Below are 12,863 nucleotides of genomic sequence, written 5' to 3'. Positions count from 1 at the left end.
ACGCGTGCTCGTTTCGTGCACACGCCCCGCGACTCACCAGACCTGGATTCTGTTTAGCCTCTTTTTTTTACGCTTGCGTTGTCGCGCCCTGTAGCAGACCTCTCGTTGATCCAGGCAACACTGTGTGCGTTCCTCGCTTCCCGTTTGAAAGGCCCTTTACATGCCCAATTATGACCATATTCCTATTGAACACTCAAATAACCGTGTGCCTATTGAACACTCAAATGACCGTGTGCCTATTGAACACTCAAATGACCGTGTGCCTATTGAACACTCAAATGACCGTGTGCCTATTGATAAGTCAACAGGCCAGGCTGTCCTGGTGTCACCGTGTCACGTAAGAATCACAGAGCCAACTCTGCATTCGGATTAGAACGTGCACAGGTCAGAGGTGTTGTCTGGACTGCTTAGTGGCATTGTGTGAATCTGTCTTTCCTGCGTGATGTCTGGTCCATTTTCGCGCATACGCGCACACACACACACACACACACACACACACACACACACACACACACACACACACACACACACACACACACACACACACACACACACACACACACACACACACACACACACACACACACACACACACACACACACACACACACACACACACACACACACAGGGGTTGACAGCATTGCCACAGACCTTTGGCATAATTTGCCAATTATTTAAGACATTCTGATTAGATGTGACATAACATAACACACTGAGGCTGATGCTGTGCAACAGGTGGTGACGTGTACTCAAATATAGCACCTACCGTACTATATTGTATGCACCATTGATTGGGGAGTTGATAATGAATAATATAACACATGTAACTGGATCCCATTTGGCTCACTCATTAGATCATTGAGATGCACGTTGTCAAAATACACCAGCATCCATGTTGTTCTGTGATAGTACAGCCCTGGGCTTGTATAGCAGCAGATTTATATGGGTCTTAAAAAGCAGTTGCTCCACAGTCACACACACATTAGCCAAGAAGCAACATGGGCCTTTCACCTGCAGACCTCATGGATTTAATCACTCACACAACTTTTACAGTAGCCTATAATAGCAAGGAAATTTTTTTACCAACATGTTCCTTCATGTAGTTGAGTGTATTGTCATATACCCAGGATACTGTAGCGTTTACTTTGAAAGATACGATATTTACTACATTTCTGCATTATAGCCACCTACTGCCATGTACAGTACGTATATAACATTGGCCTTCACTGTAATCTTCCACCAGATATATGTTAATTATTTCTAAAACGCCAACATTATACGAAATTTCACTTAAATAATTGAACCATTAGTTGGGTTTAAACAATCAAACGTTTACAAGCCAGGTGTTCCCCAGCCAAGCAGCAGCGACACAGATAGGGGCAGCAGCAGTTAGCAGCTTTAGGGCAACAGAGCTCTGGGTCGTGTCCAGAATGGTCAGACAGGACACTGTGTATGAAAACTCACACCAAAAAGGTCTCATCGCAAACCATTCTAAACACAATCAAGAGGAGGGAGAGGGGAGCATTTTTGTTTTTGTCGTTTTGTTGTCGTCGTCGTCGTCGTCGTCGTCGTTGTAGATAACGGAAAGTATAAGAAAGAGGTAAAAAAAGCAGGAAGCAAAGCATGCTGGGATGACTCACACATGTCCGTACCAGACTGAGAACGTCTGCTGGAAGCCTCCGTCGTAGCCTGCCTCCCAGGACACGTTGGCCCAGGAGGACGATGGCACCACGTGGACACTGGCTGGGGCGTGGGGGCTTGTGCCTGATGATGAGGGGGGGGGGGGGGGGGACACCAACGAGAAAGGTATTCTTTAGAGGAACGCATGAGGAAGCAGTGTTGTTTTCGTCGACCGATGCTATGACGAAAAATGTCCGTCGACTTATCCTTTTTTTCACTGGCGAAAACTGAATAAAAACTAAATGAAAACTGAATAAAAACTAAATGAAAACCAAGCTATTAAAAATGCATTTTTAGAGGAACGCATGAGGAAGCAGTGTTATTTTCGTCGACAGATACTATGGCGAAAAATGTCCGTCGACTACCGTTTGTCATGCACTGGCGAAAACTGAATAAATACTAAATGAAAACTAAGCTACAGTATGACGACTAAAACTAAGTATTGACAATTTCGTCAACAAATAAAAACTAGACAAGTGAAACTAGAATAGTGGACAAGTGATCCAGTATAAATAAAACACAAGTCATTTTACACTTGGTTTCATGCTGAAAATAGCCGATCTACAAGCTTGTAGATAGACTATTTTCAGCAAGTGTAAAAATCTGTCATTATATGACGGCATCAAGGCCCGACAAAATACATTAATAGTCGACTAAATCAACTGTAGATTTAGTCCACTAAAATCTTATGATATTTAGTCGACTAAAAGTAGACTAACACTAAAACATTCCAGGGGCCCAGGCGGTGCCGTAACCTGGGCACCCGACTGGTAATCCAGTCGCAGTGTGCCGCGGGTTCGACTCCCGAGCCCGACACGGCCTTTACTGCATGTCTTCCCCCATCTCTCTCCCGCTTCCTGTCAGCCTACTGTCTGTCCCTTCAAAAAAAACAATAAAAGGCGTAAGCCACAAAAAAATATCTTAAGAAAAAAAGAAAAAAAACATTCCAAGTGACTAAAATATGACTAAAACGAAATTAAGTTTTATTCCAAAGACTATGACTAAACTAAAATAGAAATTTGCTGCCAAAAACTGTGAGGAAAGCATAGTGCACGCACATCCGTGACCCAGCTATAGGTGCAAGACAAGCAGAAGTATCACAACAGAAAATAAAGAGTCTGCACTCTGTACACCGGTAATGCCTTCGATCAATCATGTCTTCATCAGGACACACATGTCCCGATTGAAGAGCTGATTGATCGAAACGTTGACGACGCAATAAAAATACGGCAGAGCCATTTCAGCTTTACCAGTGTGTGCAGGCTGAGATTTTAAAAGGAACGCTCACATACGTTAATGCTTCTCTGAAATAAAATAAAACGTCTGGGTTTCCGAGGCTATAGTGCTTCTCAAACCCCCGAGTTTGGTGTGCATGATTAGCAGGCCACAGGCCCCTATGACTCTGCTGAGTAACTTAGCTGTAAGCCTGCCTTTTACTTGTAACAGCTAGTATTTAGGCCTATGTATGGTGGTATTGCACTGTATATAATCGCAACTTCGCGTCATCTTTCATCTCTGCCTGGCTCTAGTCTCCACTGCCTCCTGCTATTCCAAGGGCAAGCTCCAACATGCTGTCTGAGTTCGGAGCCAATGATTGGCTAGTGTCAGCTGCCCTGACTATGAAAGAGTTACAGGATGCCAGGGTGAAGAAGGGGACAGGGAGGAATGCCACCAGCCAGCCAAACACACCCAGCTTGCAGTCAAACCATCTGTTAAGAAACCCTTTCTCCCCCAGGAGACAGACAGAGCTGGTTCAGTGTGACTGAGGCCACCTGCCGCGCGGGAACAGCTTCTTTGCCAAGACGTACCAGCCCTGCATGCTCCACACAGTCCACACCCCACTGCCCTGCAGTCATACAACCACTGACTGGACCTGTTGCCAGCTCCCCCTACAGAACTGTAATCACAACTGCCAATCAAGTTTAACATGATGCTTCATGGCTTAACCTGTCGCAAAATAAAAAAATCACACCAGTGTGAACCAAGTGGTGCAACTCCCGTCTATTGGTTCTCTGTATCGTTCCAATTTGTATCGTTCCAATTTCTTCTCTGTATCGTTCCAATTTCTTCTCTGTATCGTTTGCGTCCAACAGGTGGCAGCCATGTCAGATACGTCTCTCGTTCCAATTTCACGCATGCACACACCACTCGTGCTCATGACGGATACGGACATTGCTGGATGTAGAAGTGGTTGCACCACTTAAAAATCTATCGTGTTACCTTCTTGCCTCCTATTGAACACAAATCACCACTATGCCTACAGTGCCTTTTGACTTTCTTCATGGTAGTGTATACAAACCCCATTTGAAGAGGGAGTGCCACAATCTTTGTATTTTTCCAGTTTTTCATGTGTCTATGAGGTGCCAGCACTTCATTAGACATTTTTATGTGCAATTCACGTGGATCACCACCCATCAGGCAAACCAGGCATAATTAATGAACTGGTGGGCGTGCAAATATAAAAACAACATTTTAACAAATAAAATACTGTACACTTTTTTGAAAGAATTATACCTCCTTATATAGGCTAACAATAAGATCTGATGATCATGTTTTAGGGTGGAAAAAAAATACGGCACTTACATCAAAGAAAGCTTTGCGAACCTCCTTTGGTGGACATCTGCTCTGCTCAGGCTCCCAAAGCAGACCCTCTGAGCAGATGTCCGTTCGCCTAGGTCTGCGCAGCTGTCATTTAGTGGACATCCAACCACATATAGTTTATTTTTTTAATTGTTTTCCCCCACCCTAAAACATGATCATCAGGTACAGTATTTTATTTATTTATTAAAAAAAAAAAAGAGTGTACAGTATTTGTTAAAATGTCGTTTTTATGTGGATACTCCCACCAGTTCATTATGTCGTCTGCCTAGTGAAGCTGCACCCACAGCTGTTGTTGTATGATAAAGGGGGACGGGTTAGGAGAGAGGATGATATTGTGATGTCACTATATCACAGCTTGACTGTCAAGGTTTCAGCCTCCAGGAAGAAACCCTAAATACAAAGGGAAGACATCATTACACATAACCACACCAAGGGGTCTAATGTACTTCATAAACACAACTAGAAAAATACAAAAATCACGGCACTCCAGAGTAATGAAAAGCGATAATTTGATGGGTCATGGTTGAATCCACCTGCAACACACCTACTGATACAGTATATTCAGCCCAAGACAAAGAAAGGCATATCCACACTTTCTGGAGTCGTCTTTTATGAATTTGTTTTAATAGGTATGCACGCGTCCGTTTCGCTAGACAGACCGATGCTTCTGTGCATAACAATAAAACGAGCTCATAAGAAACCACTCAAGACGGATATTCCTTTCTTTGTATTATCTTCAAGAATCTGCACCCAGTTATATTATAAGAGACTATTTCCTCAAGACTCTCCTTGAGTAGAGCGCGCCTTTCTCCTGGCGGACTTGATCCGGGTAGGAGAGTTGTATTATATTCAGCCTAATCCAACCCACCTCGCGACTTTTCTGCGGGTATATCCTGCCGTTCTGCGCCCCGAATCCCTGATAAATACCAAAGATCTGTCACCCACGCTCCACCTGCAATGCCGTTGTGCTTCACTCTGGTTCGCTTGTTTCCACAAAATAGGGCCTTCAGTTTTAATTTAACACTGAGGATTTTACCATGTAGCCTACTGCAGTGCATGTTTCCCAAACTTTTTCACGTCAAGGACTCCCAAATTGACACTAATTAGCCCCCCATTTGAAAAGATATGCCAGGGTCCCCCATAAGAGAAGATTTGTACGGCTCTGGAAGTGATTCTCAACCGGTTTCATTTCAAGGACCCCCAGTTTGACATGCATTAGTCTACGGACCCCTCATTTAATGGCATTTCTATCTCTGGGACCCCCAATTTATATTGTAAAATCAATGTTAATTTAACTCTGAGAGTGTACAAATGGAACCAAAAGGACCCGTTAGGGTCCATTTGGTACCTATGAGGTGGTACCTATGACTAGGAGGTGCGTGCTGGCAGTGATGCTCGTGGCAACGTTGGTGGCGACACACTCCCACTCCCCATGATCCTCCTTGGTCAGCGACTTAAACTGTAAGCTGCCTCGGGGCAGGACATTGTGCTTGCTTTTGCTGGGTTTCCCTACCTTCAGTCCAGGCAGGGAGAGAGAGAGAGAGAGAGAGAGAGAGAGAGAGAGGGAGAGAGGGAGAGGGAGAGGGAGAGGGAGAGGGAGAGGGAGAGGGAGAGGGAGAGGGAGAGGGAGAGGGAGAGGGAGAGGGAGAGGGAGAGGGAGAGGGAGAGAGAGAGAGAGAGAGAGAGAGAGAGTTACAGTACTACAGACACAAACAACAGGGCAAAACAGTCAGTGAGGACAGGTCATGATAAGTTATTAATCTACACGTACGTACATGCGTTTGTGAAATAATACAGTTTAGCTTAAATGCCTGTCACACTAACACACTCAAAATTCATTCAAATGAACAAAATTAATGGCTATACTGTAGGTTCTACTGAGTGACAATATGGTGACAGAGAGCCCAAATACTGTACAGTTTGTACCCCATGTTGCATCTCTTGTAAAGTCACAATTAGAAATGTGATTAAAACAGTGAAAACACAAATATATAAAAAAAGATAGTACAATTGAAATAAGAATTGCTCTGCGCCAGGAATGTGATTGTGTGTTAATTGTCATGGTAACAGTGTCATAACATGTCGTCTTGGTAACATGTCGTCTTGGTAACATGCATATTATACTATAGGCACCTGAGCTCCAGGTGAGCGGAATGGGAACGTACCGTCGTTTCCCTTGCTGAATCAGTAAATGTTTCCATTACATTTTACCTCTCGTGTGTCTCTGACTTATTTGGACATCCCTCTGCCTGAACTGGTGCTTGACTATAGAGCGTCGCAGTCCCGCCCCCTTTCATGACGACGCCAGGCCTAGGAAATAATTCCCAATGCATTTTTCCCATATTAGACATTTTAAAAAAAAACTTTTAAGCGTCGTACAAAGCCAACTCGAGTTGTGACAAATCATGACAAAAAGAAGGAAAAAACGACTTTTTTTGTTGTTTTTCTTCTTTCTTTCAAAATATTGTGTTTGTTGTCATGATTTGTCACAACTCGAGTTGGCTTTGTACGACGCTTAAACGGTCTTTAAATAAATACTTTTTGAAATGTCTATGAGGAAAATGCATTAGATTTCCTGGGCCTCATGGCGTCGTCATGAAAGGGGGCGGGACTACGATGCTCTATAACCTCAGGAAAAGAAGTCTGATTCGAAACATTAACATGTCGGGAGCGATGCGATAGATCATAAATCACATCCGAACCTCGGATGGACGACGATCACCAAGGACAGCGCTCGTAGTTTCAGAGATATGAGGCATTGAAGATCCTATAATTTGACTGGAGGTCTATGGGGGCCGTGTGCAAAAATCCTGGTGCTGGGGGTGACGGAGGCGTTAATTGCCTATAGCAACAGGGCCAATGTTAAAAGGTGATTTTCGGCTAAACCGTTTCATATTGGGTGTAAAGCTTTAGGTACAAACATGTTCGTACTTAGCAGATTATCTGCATATACATATGCATATAATTACATATAATTCCTTGCTTGTAGATCTGCTATTTTTGTCCAAAAGTGCCCTCTTACGGGATTTCAGCCCCTGCCTCTCTAACACTCTCTGCGCGTCCCTGTCAACTGCTACAGTAGCTACAGTAGCTACAGTAGCTACACCATCGACGTCCTTGACTTGACATGAAAATGTTTGAGAACGACTGACATGGAAACGTAGGTTTTTCAGAAAACTGTCAGGGTTTAGAAGACATTTGTAGAATCTGTTCTCGGGTGTAAATGGGTAAAAAAATAATTATTCGGTTACACTGTAGGTTAACTATAGCCTGGCTCCAGCCCTGAATCGCTATAGCCACGCTCATTAATAAAATATGTTCTGGCGATTCAGGTCTGGAGTCTCTCCCGACGACGGTGTCAGCTACGTTCGGAAATCCGAGCGTAGCCAAGTAGTAGGCCTAAGCTGATTGGCCATCAGCCCTGTCACTCAACAGTGTCAGACAACAAACATGGCTTCCCCCACTGCGGTAACTCACGACCGTATCAAAAAATAGAGAGGTTTTATAAACATCGTCCGACATATTTTACCACTTTTGTTTACAGTACATACTAGTAGCACTCGTTGGCTGTGTTTGTTTGGTTAGCAAACGGGTTAGCCATAGCCACATGATGATTGACAACAACGTCATCTGCTTTCCTACTATTCTGATTGGTTGGTATGAACCGATCACCGAAGACTGCCGCTTTGACGACACCCATCCCATAAACTGCTGCCGTGGGGAGGGCTTTCAGTCTGAATAATGAAGTGAAACTAAATGAAAATTCCGACTGAGTGTCAGGCTAGCTTGACTATGGATTTCGATGCATTTTGGAAGAATTGTCCGGCAGACCAAACAACAGGGGGTTCGTTCGTTACCTTCCTCCATGTAATGTTGGGGAACGGGTCTCCCTCCGCCTCGCAGGGGATGACCAGCTCTCTCCCAGACTCCTGCCTGTACTCTCCTCCAGGAACCACAGAGAATTTAGGAGGGTCCTGTATATCCGTGGCGAGATCCACGGCCCAAATGGGCCGCTACAATTAGATGACCCCCCCTTGGTTTGAAGCAGCCATGCGTTCATGCAAGAAGCATGCTAGTGAACTTACAGCACTAACACTGTAAAATACCTACAGTACTGTATAGTAGGGCTTTTACTTTTTACTAGTCGACTAGTTGTTTAATTACCTATTATGTAGTTTTTTTAATAATATTTGTACATTTAAAATCTGTGTACATTGGTGACTATATATTATAGTCACCAATGTACACAGATTATAAATAGCTTATCTTAAATAGCTTATCTCTAGCTTATTTTGAGGCCTACAAAAACTAGTCAACCAACAAGGTCGACTATAGTGGATTTACCAGTCGGCTATTTGAATAGTCGACTAGTTGCTTAAAGCCCTACTGTACAGTCGTTCCTTTAACTCTGAGAGTACAAATATAATCAAACATGGGTCCATTTGGTTACATTTGTACACTCTCATCAGAGTTAAATTATAAGTAAAATGTTAAATTTAGATTTAGTTCATTCTGCAAAGATTACAAAACAAAAAAGTGACAGCGTTGATTTTTTAACTGCTAGAATTGCATACCTTCAGCACCAGGGGGGCGGGAGTGGACCATCCCATTGAACCCAAGGCATTGTAAGGCATGCAGGTGTAGGTGCCCAGAGAGTCCTCTGTCACCTCTGCCACTCGGATGCTCCCATCGTCCATCTGGCTCCATCCAGGGAACTGCATGGGTTGTTGTGGGATAATGATATTCAGTATTTTAGCTGTGACTTGAGCGCCCCTCCTGAGATACTTCCGGGTCCTACTTTTGTGTCCCCATAGAGTTATACTGTGACGTTCCGTCGGACTAAATCTGACACGAAAACAACCACGAAAGTCTCATTTTACCGCTTTCCTCGCAACAACAAAGCTGCGCTGCTCTCCCAAATCTGGCTGTGACAGGCCGTCTGCCCCACATGGAATACTATCGCCATTTTATTTTATTGTGTCAACTAAATCCTCATTAATGCAAACTAGATTCAACATACTCAAGCCTGCACACATTCTAAATATGCACCCGAAATATTTTACAGAGCAAATGTTTTTGTTGTCATGGACACTTGGAAGCATTAAGACCCATTTTAACCCTCAATGGCTTCCTTTCTGAAAAATAACGTCATTGTAAAAAGATTCACGTGTTTAGATTATTTACAATGAGATGCGGACGGGAGCTGGTGCCACTTGGACCCGGACGTAACGTAACACTACAAAATTACGTCGGACTGAAACACCAAATAATTTCTTTGCCGAAAATATCCAATGTGCAGCCAGGGCAGGCAAAGTACTATAAACCTGATCACATCAAGACGCGTTGCCGCTTAAAAGTTACGACGTTATGAACACACTTCGAACATTTCGAAGACTTTTAACGCGTCTTAAAAGTGAAGACGCGTTAAAAGTCTTCGAAAAAACAGGCGTTGTCAACTGAATTTCTTTTTTCATTTATGACCCCTTTTAACTGTCTGAACTGAATATCAGTAGAGACCGATGGCCACCGGCATACATCAACCACTCTGGAAGATTCTTAACGTTTAAAACAACTTTTGACTGGTTGAAAAATAAGCTATATACATTTAAAAGAGATACTAAAAGTGAAAAGAAATATTCTTTGTGGTGCAACAATAGATGTGGGAGGGGGGAGGGAGAGAAGAGGGGTGAAAAAAAAAGATCCAGGGGATTGCACTTGTGAATTGCACTGGAACTGGATACCAGTGTTGTTTTTGTCGACTAAACCTAAGACGAAAAATGTTTGTCGACTACTTCACTGACGAAAACCAAATGGAAAACTAAATGAAAACTAAGCTATGATGACCGAAACTAAGACTAAATGTATTGACAATTTCATCAACAGCTAAAAACTCATTCATCAGTCATTACAACGGCCTCAAGGCCCGCCAAAACACATTTTAGTCGACTAAATCGACTATAAAACTAGACTAAACACTAAAACATTCCAGGTGAGTAAAATGTGACTAAAACAAAATAAAAACTATTCAAGAGATTATGACTAAAACTAAAATAGAAACAGAAACAACAGAAACAACACTTCTGGATACTGAAAGCAGCTTAATCCGGCTCTCTTGACATCATCTCGCACTGCCTTGAGCGTCATTCATGCTCCGTCGCACAACGGTGTCGCACGCCCAAAATAGCAGACCTACAAGACCTACAAGCTCACAGCGTGTTGCATCCTTTCATCATTTTCACGACCTGACAAACTACGAATCGGATTGCTGTCTTTTGGAGTGAAAATGGGTGGGTGGTTTTAATGAGTTTTGTCTTAATGAGTTTTGTCTTAAACAAGTATAGCAGTAATAAAAATATCAAAGGGGAAAAATAAAATAGTACAAATTCAAGTATTCAAGTATGTTTTTTGTTTTTTTTTAAGATATTTTTTGCGGCTTACGCCTTTTATTGGTTTTTGAAGGGACAGACAGTAGGCTGACAGGAAACGGGAGAGAGATGGGGGGATGACATGCGGTAAAGGCCGTGTCGGGCTCGGGAGTCGAACCCGCGGCACACTGCGACTGGATTACCAGTCGGGTGCCCAGACGGTTACGCCACCGCCTGGGCCGTATTCAAGTATGTTATAGTGGAACCCAGATACACAGACCATCACACAACAAAGCATAAATTATTAAAGGACCACTTCACCACTTTTCAACCTATCTTCATAAAATAGGTCCTCACTAATAATCATGAAAGAACAGCGCAATTTTTTTCCACTCCGTCTGTGTCTCATAGGATGGCTGTGGGCAGTTTAGAAACCGTCTTCCAGTGACATCATCGATGGGGAATACAAGCTAATAGAAACCGCAGGCTTTTTAGTCCTGAAAAGTTGCAATGCGAAAATGGAAGCCATCGTTCTCACGATAATGAAAATCTAAACATTTTTGTAAAGAAAATCTTGTTTAAAAAAAATTCTGCCTAATGATGATGTCACTGGAAGACGGTTTCTAAACTGCCCACAGCCCTCCTATATGAGACACAGACTGAGTAGGAAAAAATCGTGCCATTTTATCATGATTATTAGTGAGGACCTTTAAGCATGATGCTCCAGAGGTGAGCATCACAACTGCTACAGCAGCTACGCCATCGACGCCGGGGCGTAAATAGACCAATAATACCTGAATAATACCTTCACCATTTGGAGACTAAGGATGTTGAAACTCAACCACGTCGCACTCACCTTATCTATCCGGAGAGGGAGGCCATCTTTCTTCCACTTCACGAGCGTTACAGGAGGGTTGGCGTCGACAGGGCAGCGGATGAAGCCGGGTAGACCAATGGCCACGTAGATGACAGCCGGCATGTTCACCACGCGGGCAGGGTCTATGAGCCAATGGCAGAAAGAACAACGCTTTCTGGATCAGAAAGTGAACGAACCCACCCGAGCATCTTGAAAGTGATTACCGGCGCCCGCCCACCCACCTGCTGACCACTGAACACAGCAGCCTGTTAAGTGGTCAGATGGGAGCATCTTCAGGGCATGTTCATTCCATTGTAGTGAACGTTATTAAGTTCATACGTATCTGTATCATGATGAAAACAATTTTTAAAGGGTTTAAAGATTTTTAATTTAACAATTAAGGCGCTCAGGAAGGGAGGGGGGAGGAGGAGAACGAATAACCTGTTTGGTGACAGTAGCAGAGCAGACTGGTGCCGTATGTCGCTTAGAGGTAGTGTTAATTCACTTTTTTCAAACCTTGTCGCGGGCCGCATTCAACGGCTCTGCGGGCTGCAAAATGCAAGGACACTTCGACAGTAACTCTGGGGGAGCCCGGGTTCGAACTGGCAACCTTACGGTTACCATCCAGGCACTCTACCCCTGAGCCACCGCCGCCCCTCTGGCATCTCCCTTAGAGAGAGAGACTCGGAGTAGACCCGCTGCTCCTTCGCCTGGAAAGGAGCCAGCTTAGGTGGTTCAGTCATCTGGTTAGGATGCCTCTCGGGCGTCTCCCTATCGGGAGGTCCTCGATGCACGTCCCACTGCATGGGAGGAGACCCCGGGGCAGACCAAGGCGCAGATGGAGGGATTACATCGACTCACTGGCCTTGGAATGTGATCCCCCAGGAGGAAGTCACTAATGTTGCTCTGGAGAGGGAAGTCTGGAGCTCTCTGGTGGAGCTGTTGCCCTCGTGACCCGACTACGGATAAGCAGTTGAAGATGGATGGATGGATGAATGTAGACTTTGGGCTCTAGCGTATGCCTTTACCCGCCAGCTTTAACCACAATCCGTGAAATTACGCATTCAGGAGCTTCCACTATCCGTAAATCTTGCGGCCCACCCACGCAACCCACTACACATTTTGCAGACTCCCATATTTGCGGGTGGAGGTGTGTTCGCGGGCGTGTTGATGCGCTTTCCTTGAAATTGCTATCTTGCCCACACAGGTTTAGGGCAGCGGAAACTCCGGAAAGGGCCTCCTCAATCCACCCGCAATGCGGATTCCATTTGATAGAAGAAGCTGCCTCGACACACAATGTTGCAGAACGTTCGCTCACAGCTCAGAGGTCTCGTTCCGTCTTAATTCTCCACAAATCTCT

General features: G+C 44.1%; 1 protein-coding gene across 1 annotated transcript in view; it reads right to left on the bottom strand.

Annotated features, from left to right (window-relative positions):
* The window catches only part of igsf9bb (immunoglobulin superfamily, member 9Bb), a 148,830-nt gene that overhangs the window by 37,395 nt on the left and 98,572 nt on the right, over positions 1-12,863 (bottom strand). Inside the window, exons 8-12 of the mRNA XM_083764167.1 lie at positions 11,504-11,646; positions 8,857-8,997; positions 8,140-8,256; positions 5,645-5,795; positions 1,642-1,765 (exon numbers count right to left, since the gene is read on the bottom strand). Of these exons, the coding sequence (XP_083620293.1) occupies positions 1,642-1,765; positions 5,645-5,795; positions 8,140-8,256; positions 8,857-8,997; positions 11,504-11,646 (676 nt within the window). The remainder of the gene's footprint in view (positions 1-1,641; positions 1,766-5,644; positions 5,796-8,139; positions 8,257-8,856; positions 8,998-11,503; positions 11,647-12,863) is intronic.

Source organism: Protomyctophum parallelum, assembly GCF_964188405.1.
Source record: "Protomyctophum parallelum genome assembly, chromosome: 1".
NCBI classification, from domain to species: domain Eukaryota; kingdom Metazoa; phylum Chordata; class Actinopteri; order Myctophiformes; family Myctophidae; genus Protomyctophum; species Protomyctophum parallelum.
Note: the sequence above shows the minus strand (reverse complement) of the source record. Positions and strands in the feature narration are given on the sequence as shown.